This window comes from Sciurus vulgaris, assembly GCF_902686455.1.
Source record: "Sciurus vulgaris genome assembly, chromosome: 10".
NCBI lineage: Eukaryota > Metazoa > Chordata > Mammalia > Rodentia > Sciuridae > Sciurus > Sciurus vulgaris.
The window spans coordinates 86,764,080-86,777,525 of record NC_136470.1 but is presented as its reverse complement, the minus strand read 5'-3'; the positions used below and the strand labels follow the sequence as shown (position 1 = coordinate 86,777,525).

The 13,446-nt window shown below is 40.3% G+C and overlaps 1 protein-coding gene across 5 annotated transcripts in view; it reads right to left on the bottom strand.

Annotated features, from left to right (window-relative positions):
* Positions 1–13,446, bottom strand: part of TBCCD1 (TBCC domain containing 1) — a 41,068-nt gene that overhangs the window by 26,430 nt on the left and 1,192 nt on the right. For 2 of the 5 annotated variants that reach the window (XM_079101471.1, XM_079101475.1), the window contains exon 1: positions 9,175–11,877. In XM_079101471.1, coding sequence (XP_078957597.1) covers positions 9,175–9,597 — 423 coding nt within the window. In that variant the 5' untranslated portion in view covers positions 9,598–11,877. Of the gene's footprint in view, positions 1–9,174; positions 11,878–11,905; positions 12,658–13,446 lie in introns of those variants that run through there. The other 3 variants (XM_079101472.1, XM_079101473.1, XM_079101474.1) reach the window with 3 other exon arrangements.

The following is a 13,446-nucleotide window of genomic DNA, read 5'->3' as shown; positions in this document are numbered from 1 at the left end:
CCAGCACCATACTGTCTATATTCTCAGCCTCAAAAAATGTGAGCTAGCCAGGTGTGATTACACCTATAATCCCAGAGGTTTAGGAGGCTGAGACAGGAGGACTGCAAGTTCAAGGACAGTCTCAGTAACTTGGCAAGGCCCAAAGCAACTTAGCTAGACCCTGTCTCTAAATAAAATATTTTTAAAAGACTAGGAATATGGCTCAGGTTAAGTGCCCCTGGGCTCAATCCCTGGTACAAAAAACAAACAAACAAACAAATAAACCTTTCTCAAAGTTACCCAGTCTTAAATATTTGGTTATTGTAACAGAAAACGTACTAACACAAATTGGTGCCAGGAGTATGGTTGTTGCTAATGATTATTTGAAAATGTGGAAATGACTTTTAAAGTGGGTAATGTGCAGAGATTGGAAGAGTTTGGAGGAACAGTCTATAAAATGCCTAGAATGGTGTAAATGGAGTATTATACGAAATTTTTGGTGAAAGCTCAGATGATCCAGAACTAGGGAAGAGCTAGAACATCTTAGAAACTGGTTAAGTAGTTGTAACCAGATTCAAATGAGGAATATTCCAATAGAAATTTGAGTAAAGGTTAACCTTTGTCACACTATCAAAGAACTTGGTTGTACTGTGTCCACGCCCTAGAGCTTTATAAAAGTCTGAGTTTAAAAGAGATGAACTCAAATGTCTGGCAGAGAAAATCTCTAAACAACAAAGTGTTTAGGTGGTGCTTGGTTACTTTTAATTACAAATAGTAGGATTCAGGAGCAATGGAAAGCATAATTTAAAGGGAAGTAGATCAACTTTGAAAAAAAAATAAATCACAGGTTGGTCAGTGAAGAAGTACATCCTAGCAATTTCTTGTTAAAGATATGAGCATGGATAAAACATGGCCAAACGGTATGTATCAGGACAATTAAGAGTCCTGAAAAGTAACTCAGAAATCTGTGTGGATGCCTCTTCCACTACAGACCCAGAGGCCTAAGAGGAAGAACTGTTTCAAAGAGAGCTCCAGATACTCTCTCTCGGCTTACTTCCCAGGGCCCACTCAGGATTCTGCTCCCTGCTTTCCAGAGGGGCACTCCGTGGCTGATCCAGCGACGATTCAGCAGGTTCGGGTCAGGTTCACGACACCATTCCTAAGGAATGGAAGACCCTGGTGTGCACACACTGCTCATTCTGCGGACATGCATAACTTGAGAACTATGGAGTTATTACAGTTTCTGCCAAAATCTCAAAGCAAAGCCTGGAAGGCCAGGCAGAGAGTTCTGCCTCAGGGACAGAGCTGCCTAAGAGCACTGACTAGAGCAATGCTTAATGATACTGTAGGAGTGGAACTGCCACCAAGACCCCAGAACTGTGAAGCAACCAGCATGCAAAGCCCGTCAAGACAGAGTTGCAATCATAAGATTTCAAACTGAGAGCTGAGGGTGGTGGATTAAGTCCAGCAAAGTCAGAGGAACAGGGCTGCTTGAGGCCTTGGAAGCCTTTAAACCCAGCCTGCACAGGATGCAGGACCTGAAGCTTTAAGATTTAATGTCTGGGGCTGGGCTAGAGCGCTCGCCTAGGGCTTGTGGGGCACTGGGTTTGATCCTTAGCACCCCTCAAAAGTAAATGAATAAGAAAAGGTATTATGTCCATCTACAACTAAAAATATTAAAGGAAAAAAAAAGATTTAATGTCTGCTCTGCCGGGTTCCTGACTGGTTTTGGGCCAGTTACTACTTTCTACTTGTTTATTTCTTTAGAAATGGGAATATATACCCATCCTGGGCTTCTCACCACTGTACACTGGAAGTAGGTAACCTGTTTTAATTTTTCAGGTTCAAAGCTGAAAAGAGTTTGCCTTGAGTCTCAAATGACACTTTTGAATTGATGTTGGATCCAGTTAAGACTTTGGGACTATTTGGATGAACAATTATGTTTTGTATGTGAGGACAATATGAGTTATAGGGAGCAAGGGGCAGGACACTATGGTTTGTCCTCTCTGAAAACTCAAATTTAATTGAAAAATTAAATTTCTCCAAATTTAATCCTCACTGTGAGGAATTAGGAAGGTGGGAACATAATTTATGGTGTTTAAAAGTGGGACATTTGAGAAGTGATTAGAATTAGATAAGGTCATCAGGGTGCAGCTCCCATGATTGAATACTGGTGGCTTTATAAAAGGGAGAAAGACTAGCATGTATACATAAAGGCCTGGCACTGCCTCAGGACTGTGCCAGAAAGAAGACCATCACCTTATATGGCACCTTGACTTTGAACCTCCAAAACTGTGAGTATAAGTAAGATTTTTACCCAGTCTGTGGTATTGTCTTATGAACAACAGAAAAGGAGTGAATACACTGTCCTAACCATCTATGACTCCCAAAACATAGTAGATGCTCATTTAAAAAGTCTCTGAGGAGATCCAAGATGGCAGACTAGAGGGAGGCTGCATTCCTTATCGCTCTGTAACTCTGGTTTCAAGCAGAGGATATCTGTTTCTCAGTGAGGCAGTTTTTGCTGCTTACCGATTTCCTGCTGTTTACCCATTTGTCTGCTGTGATCACCTGCAGTCTGCCAGCATACCGTCGCCTTTTTTGAATGCAGATTGCTCACTGTCAGGTGTCTATCATCCGCCATTTGCCTGCCTCTCGCCTGTCCATCGCCTGCCTTACACCTATCCATCACCCAATGCTGGAGGTTCACCTCCCGATCATCCTCATCCGACAACAGTCAGCAGACTGATCGCCGACCACCAGCGGAGCACCAGCTGCCTGCTGTTGCCTGGAAGTTCACTGTTACAGTACCTGCAGGTTTGATTACACGTGGCTGCCACCATTTTGAGACATCAGCCAGGCCCCGTAGGATCCCCTGGCCGGATTGACTGAGCCCCGTCTCCAGGATACCTCAGCCCAACCGATCACTCCCTGCCTCTGGGGCCCTCACATCAACTGACTGCTCCCTGCCGCCAGGACCCCCAGACCAACTGACTGTGCCCTATCACCGGGACCCCAGACCGACTGATTGCACCTGGCCTCCAGGATCCCACAAACACAACAAACACACCAGACCTTCAGGACCACTGCCGGACCAACCGCATCCCGTCTCCAGGACCTCCAGCTGACCATGTCCACCCCTGAGCTGCAGCTTGCCATTTGCCAACACATTTCTAAGCCAGAGCAGCCATCTTGGATAATCCTGGAAGCTGAGCTCCGATCTTTGGGTGGGGCAAATCCCATCCTGTGACGCCTGCTGGAGGCTTGAAGCTCATTGTCAGGAACCTCTCATGCATCAGGCTACTGAACTCTGGGAGGTTTCATTAGTATATGACTGTTATACTGTAGATTTTCTTTTTTCTCCTTTTTAAAAAATTTAAGTTTTTATTTCTTTACTTTTCTTGCTCTCTTTTCCTTTGGTTTACCTGTTCCCTCAGAGTCTCTTTCTCCCTTTTTTGCATGCTAACATCCGATTTCTTTTGATTACACTCTCACCCTTTCTATTTTCTAGAACGTCTGTATATTCTTTTCTTATCCCATTAACAGCCACATTCTACATCCCTCTGCATCCTCTTTGTCCTCCATTAGAAACTGCAGACCTTATTGCAAACCTGTTTGTTTTACTGAAGATAATATTTGAACTCATTTTGTTTACTATGACAATTTTGTTATTGTCCCCATAGGGGCTATTTGGTCTAGGATTGCATAGTGTCTGATTTGGGCACTGCTAATATTGATCTCCCCTTAAAAAAAGGGTTTTGGAAACCTATAGGGTCACTACAAGCCTATAGGGGGAAATCTGCAATACCCCAGATCTGCACTGCTAGAGGGGAAGATACATGAACAACATGAAAAAACAAGGGAAGAAAATGATCCAAACAAATCTAGATTCTATATTAATAGAATCCAATGACAGTATAGTAGAAGAAATGTCAGAAAAGGACTTCAGATTATACATGATTAAGATGATTCGTGAAGCAAAGGATGAGATAAGAGAGCAAATGCAGGCAATGAATGATAATACCAATAAGCTGAAAGAGAACCTGCAGGAAGCAAAAGATCATTTCAACAGAGATAGAGATTCTCAAAAAAGCCAAACGGAAATCCATGAAATGAAGGAGACAATAAACCAAATAAAAAACTCAATGGAAAGCATCACCAAAAGACTAGACCACTTGGAAGACAGAACCTCAGACAATGAAGACAAAATATTTAATCTTGAAAATAAAGTTGCCCAAACAGAGAAGACGGTAAGAAATCATGAACAGAATCTCCAAGAACTATGGGACATTATGAAAAGACCAAATTTAAGAATTATTGGAATTGAGGAAGGCACAGAGATACAAACCAAAGGAATGAACAACCTATTCAATGAAATAATATCAGAAAATTTCCCAAACCTGAAAAATGAAATGGAAAATCAAATACAAATTACAGAACACCAAATGCACAGAATCACAACAGATCCACACCAAGGCACATTATAATGAAAACGCCTAACATTCAAAATAAAGATAGGATTTTGAAGGCTGCGAGAGAAAAGCATGAGATTACATATAGGGGGAGACCAATATGGATAGCAGCAGACTTCTCAACCCAGACTCTAAAAGCTAGAAGGGCCCGGACCAACATATTTCAAGCTCTGAAAGAACATGGTTGCCAACCAAGAATCCTATACCCAGCAAAACTCACCTTCAGATTTGAAGATGAAATAAAATCCTTCCATGATAAACAAAAGTTAAAAGAATTTACAAATAGAAAGCCTGCACTACAGAATGTTCTCAACAAAATATTCCATGAGGAGGAAATGAAAAACAACAATGTAGGTCAGCAAAGGGAGGAACTACCTTAGAGAAAAACCACTCAAAGGAGAAATCAAGCCAACTTAAAAACCAAAAATAAGCCAAATGACTGGGAATACAAATCACATCTCAATAATAACCCTGAACGTTAATGGCCTAAACTCATCAATCAAAAGACACAGACTGGCAGATTGGATTAAAAAGAAAGACCCAACAATATGCTGCCTGCAAGAGACTCATCTCATAGAAAAAGACATCCACAGACTAAAGGTGAAAGGATGGGAAAAAACCTACCACGCACATAGACTCAGTAAAAAAGCAGGGGTTTCCATCCTTACATCAGATAAAGTGGACTTCAAGCCAAAGTTAGTCAGAAGGGATAAAGAAGGACATTTCATACTGCTTAAGGGAACCATAAATCAGGAAGACATAACGATAGTAAATATTTATGCCCCAAACAATGGTGCATCCCTGTACATCAAACAAATCCTTCTCAATTTCAGGAATCACATAGACCACAACACAATAATTCTGGGTGACTTTAATGCACCGCTGTCACCACTAGATAGATCTTCCAAACAAAATCCAACCAAAGAAACCATAGAACTCAATAACACAATCAATAACCTAGACTTAATAGACATATATAGAATATTCCATCCATCAACGAGCGGATTCTCTTTCTTCTCAGCAGCACATGGAACCTTCTCGAAAACAGACCATATGTTATGCCACAAAGCAGCCCTTAGGAAATGCAAAAAAATAGATACTGCCTTGTGTTCTATCAGATCATAATGGACTGAGAGTAGAAATCAATGACAAAATAAAAAAGAGAAATTACTCCAACACCTGGAGACTAAATAATATGCTACTGAATGAAACATGGATAACAAAAAACATCAGGGAGGAGATTAAAAAATTCTTAGAGGTCAATGAGAATGACGATACAACATATCAAAATCTCTGGGACACTATGAAAATGGTACTAAGAGGAAAATTCATTGCATGGAGCGCATTCCAGAAAAGAATGAAAAGTCAACAACTAAATGACCTAACATTACAGCTCAAAGCCCTAGAAAAAGAACAGAGTACAGCAAAAGTAGTAGAAGACAGGAAATAATTACAATCAGAGCTGAAATCAATGAAATTGAAACAAAAGAAACTATTCAAAAAACTGACAAAACAAAAAGTTGGTTCTTTGAGAAAGTAAACAAAATAGACAAACCCTTAGCCACACTAACAAAGAGAAGGAGAGAGAAGACTCAAATTACTAAAATACATGATGCAAAAGGAAATATCAGACAGACACCACTGAGATACAGAACATAATGAGAAGCTACTTTGAATATCTGTATTCCAATAAAATAGAAACTACTGAAGACATTGACAAATTTCTAGAGACATATGCTCCTCCTAAACGGAACCAGGAGGACACACATGATTTAAACAGATCAATATCAAGCAATGAAATAGAAGAAGCCATTAAAAATCTACCATCCAAGAAAAGCCCAGGACCAGACGGATTCTCAGCTGAGTTCTACAAGACCTTCAAAGAAGAACTCATTCCAATACTTCTCAAAGTATTCCAGGAAATAGAAAAGGAGGGTACCCTACCAAACTCATTTTATGAAGCTAATATCACCCTCATACCCAAACCAGGAAAAGACACATCAAGGAAAGAAAATTTTAGACCAATATCCTTGATGAATATAGATGCAAAGATCCTTAACAAAATATTGGCAAACCGTATCCAAAAACATATTAAGAAAATTGTGCACCACGATCAAGTGGGGTTCATCCCTGGAATGCTTGGATGGTTCAACATTCATAAATCAATAAACATAATACATCATGTCAATAGACTTAAGGATAAGAATCATGGTTATTTCACTTGACGCAGAAAAAGCGTTCGACAAAATACAACACCCCTTCATGCTCAAAACATGATAGTAGGAACATACCTGAACATTGTAAAGGCTATTTATGCTAAGCCCATGGCCAACATCATTCTTAATGGAGAAAAACTGAAACCATTCCCTTTAAAAACGGGAACAAGGCAGGGATGTCCTCTTTCACCACTTCTATTCAACATTGTCCTCGAAACTCTAGCCAGAGCAATTAGGCAGACTAAAGAAATTAAAGGGATACAAATAGGAAAAGAGGAACTTAAGCTGTCACTATTTCTGGATGACATGATTCTATATTTAGAGGATCCAAAAACCTCCTCCAGAAAACTTCTAGACCTCATCAATGAATTCAGCAAAATAGCAGGCTATAAAATTAACACACATAAATCTAAAGCATTTTTATACGCAAGCGATGAAACAGCTGAAAGGGAAATGAGGAAAACAACCCCATTTGCAACAGACTCAAAAAAAAAAAAAAAAAAAAAAACTTGGGGATCCATCTAACCAAAGAGGTAAAAGATCTCTACAATGAAAACTACAAAACATTGAAGAAAGAAATTAAGGAAGACCTTAGAAGATGGAAAGATCGCCCATGTTCTTGGATAGGCAGAATTAATACTGTCAAAACGGCCATACTAGCAAAAGTGCTATACAGATTCAATGCAATTCCAATTAAAATCCCAATGACGTACCTTACAGAAATAGAGCAAGCAATCATGAAATTCATCTGGAAGAATAAGAAACCCAGAATAGCTAAAGCAATCCTTAGCAGGAAGAATGAAACAGGGGGTATTGCAATATCAGAACTTCAACTATACTACAAAGCAATAGTAACAAAAATGGCATGGTATTGGCACCAAAATAGGTAGATCAATGGTACAGAATAGAGGACACGAACACAAACCCAAATAAATACAATTTTCTAATACTAGACAAAGGTGCCAAAAATATGCAATGGAGAAAAGATAGCCTCTTCAACAAATGGTGCTGGGAAAACTGGAAATCCATATGCAACAGAATGAAATTAAACTCCTATCTCTCACCCTGCACAAAAATCAACTCACAATGGATCAAGAACCTTGAAATCAGACCAGAGACCCTGCATCTTATAGAAGAAAAAGTAGGTCCAAATCTTCACCTTGTTGGCTTAGGATCTGACTTCCTTAACAGGACTCCCATAGCACAAGAAATAAAAGCAAGAATCAATAACTGGGATAGATTCAAACTAAACAGCTTTCTCTCAGCAAAGGACAGTATCAGCAATGTGAAGAGAGAGCCTACAGAGTGGGAGAATATCTTTGCCACTCATACTTCAGATAGAGCACTAATTTCCAGAATATATAAAGAACTCAAAAAACTCTACACCAAGAATACAAATAACCCAATCAACAAATGGGCTAAGGATATGAACAGATGCTTCACAGAAGATCTACAAGCAATCAACAAACATATGAAAAAATGTTCACCATCTTTAGTAATAAGAGAAATGCAAAACAAAACTACACTAAGATTCCATCTTACCCCAATTAGAATGGCGATTATCAAGAATACAAACAACAATAGGTGTTGGAGAGGATGTGGGGAGAAAGGTACACTCATATATTGCTGGTGGGGTTGCAAATTAGTGCAGCCACTCTGGAAAGCAGTGTGGAGATTCCTTAGAAAACTTGGAATGGACCTATCATTTGACCCAGCTATCCCAATCCTTGGCCTATACCCAAAGGACTTAAAATCAGCATACTACAGAGATACAGCCACATCAATGTTTATAGCTGCTCAATTCACAATAGCCAGATTGTGGAACCAACCTGGATGCCCTTCAATTGATGAATGGATAAAGAAACTGTGGTATATATATACAATGGAATATTACTCAGCTATAAAGAATAATAAAATTATGGCATTTGCAGGCAAATGGATGAAACTGGAGAATATCATGTTAAGTGAGATAAGCCAATCTCAAAAATCCAAAAGGCGAATGATCTCACTGATAAGCGGATGATGACACATAATGAGGGTTGGGAGGGGGGCAAGAATGGAGGAAGGAGGGACTGTATAGAGGAAAAAGAGAGGTGGGAGGGGTGGGGGGAAGGAAAAAATAATGGAATGAATCAAACATCATTACTCTATGTAAATGTATGAATATGCAAATGGTATGCTGTTACTCCATGTACAAACAGAAACAACGTATCCCATTTGTTTACAATAAAAATAAGTTTAAAAAAATAAAAAAAATAAAAAAATCTCTGACTAACATATCAGTGTTTCATAATAAAGTCAACGAAAATATTTCCCACTTTCAATTTCAGGATTCCTGTAACATTATGACTTTGGGAGCGGCAAAGGACTGGTAAGGACGGACTTAACACTGAATAAATTACTGCCAAACTGAAACTGCTAAAATGGTCATTAACCCAATAACTCAAACCATACTGCTAGTACAAAAATCAACAATGGTTTATTTCTAAAGGTTGTTCAACACTTACCCGATTTCTCTGCTTTTCAACTTCATCTTCAGACATGCAGTTGGAGAGAACTTCAGACCATTCCAGGCGTGCCTCAGGTGTCCTCGCCGAAAGACTATCAAATATTTCGAAGTAAAGCCATGCCAGATCCTTAGCCAACTGCAGCTTCCCACATGCAATGTGCCTCCATGTAGACCAGTAGAGCCGTGGGTAAGCTCCCTCTGTGGCCCGGGTTCGCACATAGGTGGCTATCTTCCTGAGATAATGAAGACTGAACTTGGATGGAGGAGGGACCTGCAAGGCACCCACTATAAAGGGTTCTGCTTTTACCCAGAGGAGAACTCCTGACTGATCCATATTATGGCTAAGAACATCTGGATGAAAAGGCTTCTTTGCATACCTAGGAAACAAAGTTTCTTCACGAACTGACTTGAAACATTTCATTTATACATTTTCCTGGAAGGTAATCCCTCCCTTAACTGTTTTTCAAAGTACCACATCATCAGTTTTAAAAGCAGCTATAATTCACCAACCAAATGCAGAAGAGATTTTTGGTCAGATCCCATTATAATCTATTTGAGAAAAAAAAAGTAATAAAACAAAATTATCTTATTTGAATTATTAGAAATTTGCTCTAGAAAAGTGGGTAAATTAATAAAATCTGGGTTGGTTTCCTGCTGTGGGCAGGAAGTAAAGAAGGAATAGGGAGAGAAAAGTCATCCTGTCATGGAGTTATGCTCTACTCTGACAGGGGACACTGTTACAAACAAGAGAAATAAAAAATTTCAGAGTTAAATTACTTACACAGAGGGGACAGTTGGTTAACAATTTAGACTTGTTAGCTGTACAAATGCAATATGAAGCACTAATATGAGGAGCTATGAGAATGCTCATGTAAACATAGGATACAAAGGAAATGAAGAGATAGTAGAGCATCTTTATTTTCTACAGTGAACCTGCTCTGGCATATTCTATTGTGCTCAGTTCAGGTGCAGTATTTTAAGATTTTGTTTTTTCTTTATTATACATAACAATGTCAGATGATTATATGGAATATGTATAAAACATTTAAAAACAGAAGGAGGCAATCATCCACATTACCACCACTCAATGGCAACTGGTTAATATTTTATTGTACTTCCTCTTTTCTCTTTTTTCTACATAGACTGGATGTTGTTTTTGAATTTTCATAGTTTGTAAGAATATACATAATTCTGTATTAAAGGCTTCACAGACTCCAAATATATTTCCATTTACTTTTAGAAACTTACTAGGCTGAGGATTTTTCATGAAGCTGGGTATGGTGGCACATGCCTGTAATTCTAGCAACTTGGGAGGCTAAGGCAGGAAGATCACAATTTAGAGGCCAGCCTCAGCAACCTAGTAAAGCCCTAAGCAACTTGGTAAGATCCTATCTCAAAATAAAAGCTAAAAAAAGGGGCTGTAGCTCATTGTTGATGCTGGGTGATGTCTCTATCTTGGCTCAATTACCTTTTCTCCTTTGTATATATTAAAAATTTGTTATAAAAATTTCAACTGTGTTCATTATTTTAATACCCTGATTACCATTTTTCTACATAGTTTCTCCATAATGAATTACTTCCCAGAGATTTTCAGATGTATATTTGTGAAATGAAGTAACTTTTATTGGTACACCTCCTGACATATACTTCCATTGTTTTCCAAAATAACTATCAAAACTGTATCATCATTTAACCAATGGAACCCACTTCATTGACCACTCCTCAGCATTAACATCATTTAGGGAAAATTTTCCTTATAAAACTGGTGAAAAATGTTTCACTGTTATTTTGCATTTGATTCTAGAAAGTTGTGCTGCTTTTGGAAACTATTAAAAAAATTGACATGGAGTGCTTATTATATGCCAAAAAGCACACTAAATATTTTGTACATTTCACCTCCTTTCACCCTCACAACCACCTAGTGATACATGATTTCCTTCACTTTCAATTGAGAAACCTGAAGTTTGGAGAAGGGACTTACCTAAGGTCATACATTTCGTTGGCATTGCCCTGGATTAGAAATCTGATCTGACTAAAGACCTGGACAGCTACAAATGTACTCTGGGAGTTCAGAATGGGGAGAACCTCTGAGGAAAGGAGTGGGTCCAGAACACTATGAAAAGTATTAGATATGAGACCATTTAAGCAACAGGTGAAGGAATGTGGGAGCGTGAACTGAAAAGGGTGTGGAAGGGTAAATGGCGGCTGGGTTCGAGATGGGAATGGCTTGGCGTTGTTCTAAGTTCAGCTAAACGATGAAAAGTACATTAGGAAGATCTTCATTCTCTCCAAAATGAAAACAGGCTGCTCCTGAGGTACTGAGCTGTTCCTGAAGTGCGCAATCAAAGCCAGATCCTGAAGACGACCCCCTATCCTAACCCCGAGATTCGACAAGGCTATATTCGTAATCATCAAACTGCAGTTCTTTCCCTCGGGATGCGCTGGGAAAAAGGTTTTCCGGTGAAGAAACAGGCGAGGGCCCAGGGCGCTAGTACTGAGGATTCGCCGCCATCTCCGCAGGGGTCCGGAGTAGGATGTGGCGTGGGCCGCTCGAGCGCCACCACCCTATTTGGTAACAAGATACCCAGCTGACAGGCTCAGGAGTGGACCCGAGACCCAGCAAGCTTTAAGGCAGCCTCCCCAGCCTAAGCCTGCGGCCCGAGCGACCCAGCCTTCAGTCCGTCCTCCCCTTCCTCCCCCCTCCCCAGCGCTAGTCCGCGAGCAGTTACCTGCGAAAGCAGGAACCGGTCCACCGCACCTCTCCGCGCGCCCGGCCCGCCCTTCACTCTCTGCCGCGCGCCGCCGCGCGCCGCCGCGCGCATCGCGCAAGCGCAAGACCTCGCACCATCGAGAACCCGCGGACCTTGTTGCTAGAGCGGCAACTGCTTCTCCCGCGTCTGAGACAAACTTTATTTCTTACGGGAAAGCCAGAAGCCCATGAGTCCACGATCCAAGAAACCAAGCCAGATCCATTGCTTTCTGGTGTCGCGCATTTCTGCCCAGAGAAATAATAAGTTTTCTATTGCTCCACAGAACTGTGATCAACAAATAGCTGTCGGTAAGGTTTGCAGGGTTTGATCAGGAAAAAATAATGGCAGTTTACCTTTATGGAGCGCTTACTATTGGCAGGGCACTATGTAAAACACTTTGATTATATTATCCTACTCTTCTGAAGAACGCTTGTAAGTAAAGCACATTTGTTTCACTGATTAGGGCATAAAAAGGTGAAAGCAAGACACTCCCAAGGTCACACGGCAAAAAAATGAGGCAAGACTGGAATCCAGGTCCTCTGAAGTGAGAGCCATCGCCTTCCCCCACCTCGGCCCCCTCAGCGTTAGCGCCTTAACTCTCAGGTCAGCTTTCCTGCCATGCTATAGCCTTCAGGAAGCGTTTTTGGATTCCACCGAGCAGAAGATACACTCAATTTAGGCTTCCATTTCATGATTTCTGAACATTCCTGCTTTCTTAGTTCATTTATCGCCTATGTAGGTGTGAGAGATTCAAAGGTAAAGTAGATCACAAACTACAATAGTTCCTCTTTTAGGTCGCCTCTCTCCCTTACTAGGTATCTTCCTGAAAGCAGGCGCTTCAGGTTTAAACAGACCTGGGATCCAGGCAGCATCATTTACAGCGACTTGAGTAAATTTTATCATCTCTATGCCTTAGTTTTCTTTTTCTTTCCCCCCTACCCCGCAGTGCTGGGGATCAAACCCAGGGGCTCCCATATGCATAGAAAGCATTCTACCACTGAGCTACATCCCCTCCCCAACCTATGCCTTAGTTTTCTGCATCAGCAATTAGTACAAATACTAATTGTTTGGCACAGTGCTAGTAATAACAAAATAGATTAAGTTCCTTGCTTTCTTGGGGTGTATAATTTAATAGGGAAAATGGACAACACATACTTAAAATAGTGATTTCAGATAATAATAAACACTGAAGATGGAAAGGAGAGGACCAGGGAAGGCCTCTTTGGAGTGTTGAATTTGAGTTGAAGTCTGGAGACTAAGAAACTAGCTACATGAAGATCACAATCAAAGCAAGTGTTACTCAAACATATTTGAGCACTACTTCCCTGAGGCACAGTTCTAAGGTGCAATTAGTCCAGATTCATGCTCTCATGAGACTGGCATTTCTGTTTGTAGGAGTGTGGGAACAGGGATGAAAATGATAAAATATGGTGGTGTAAAAAAGGGACTCAAGAGAGCTAATTGATTGATTGGACAGGAATGTCTTCTATGAGGTTGGTGACATTTAAGCTGATATCCAG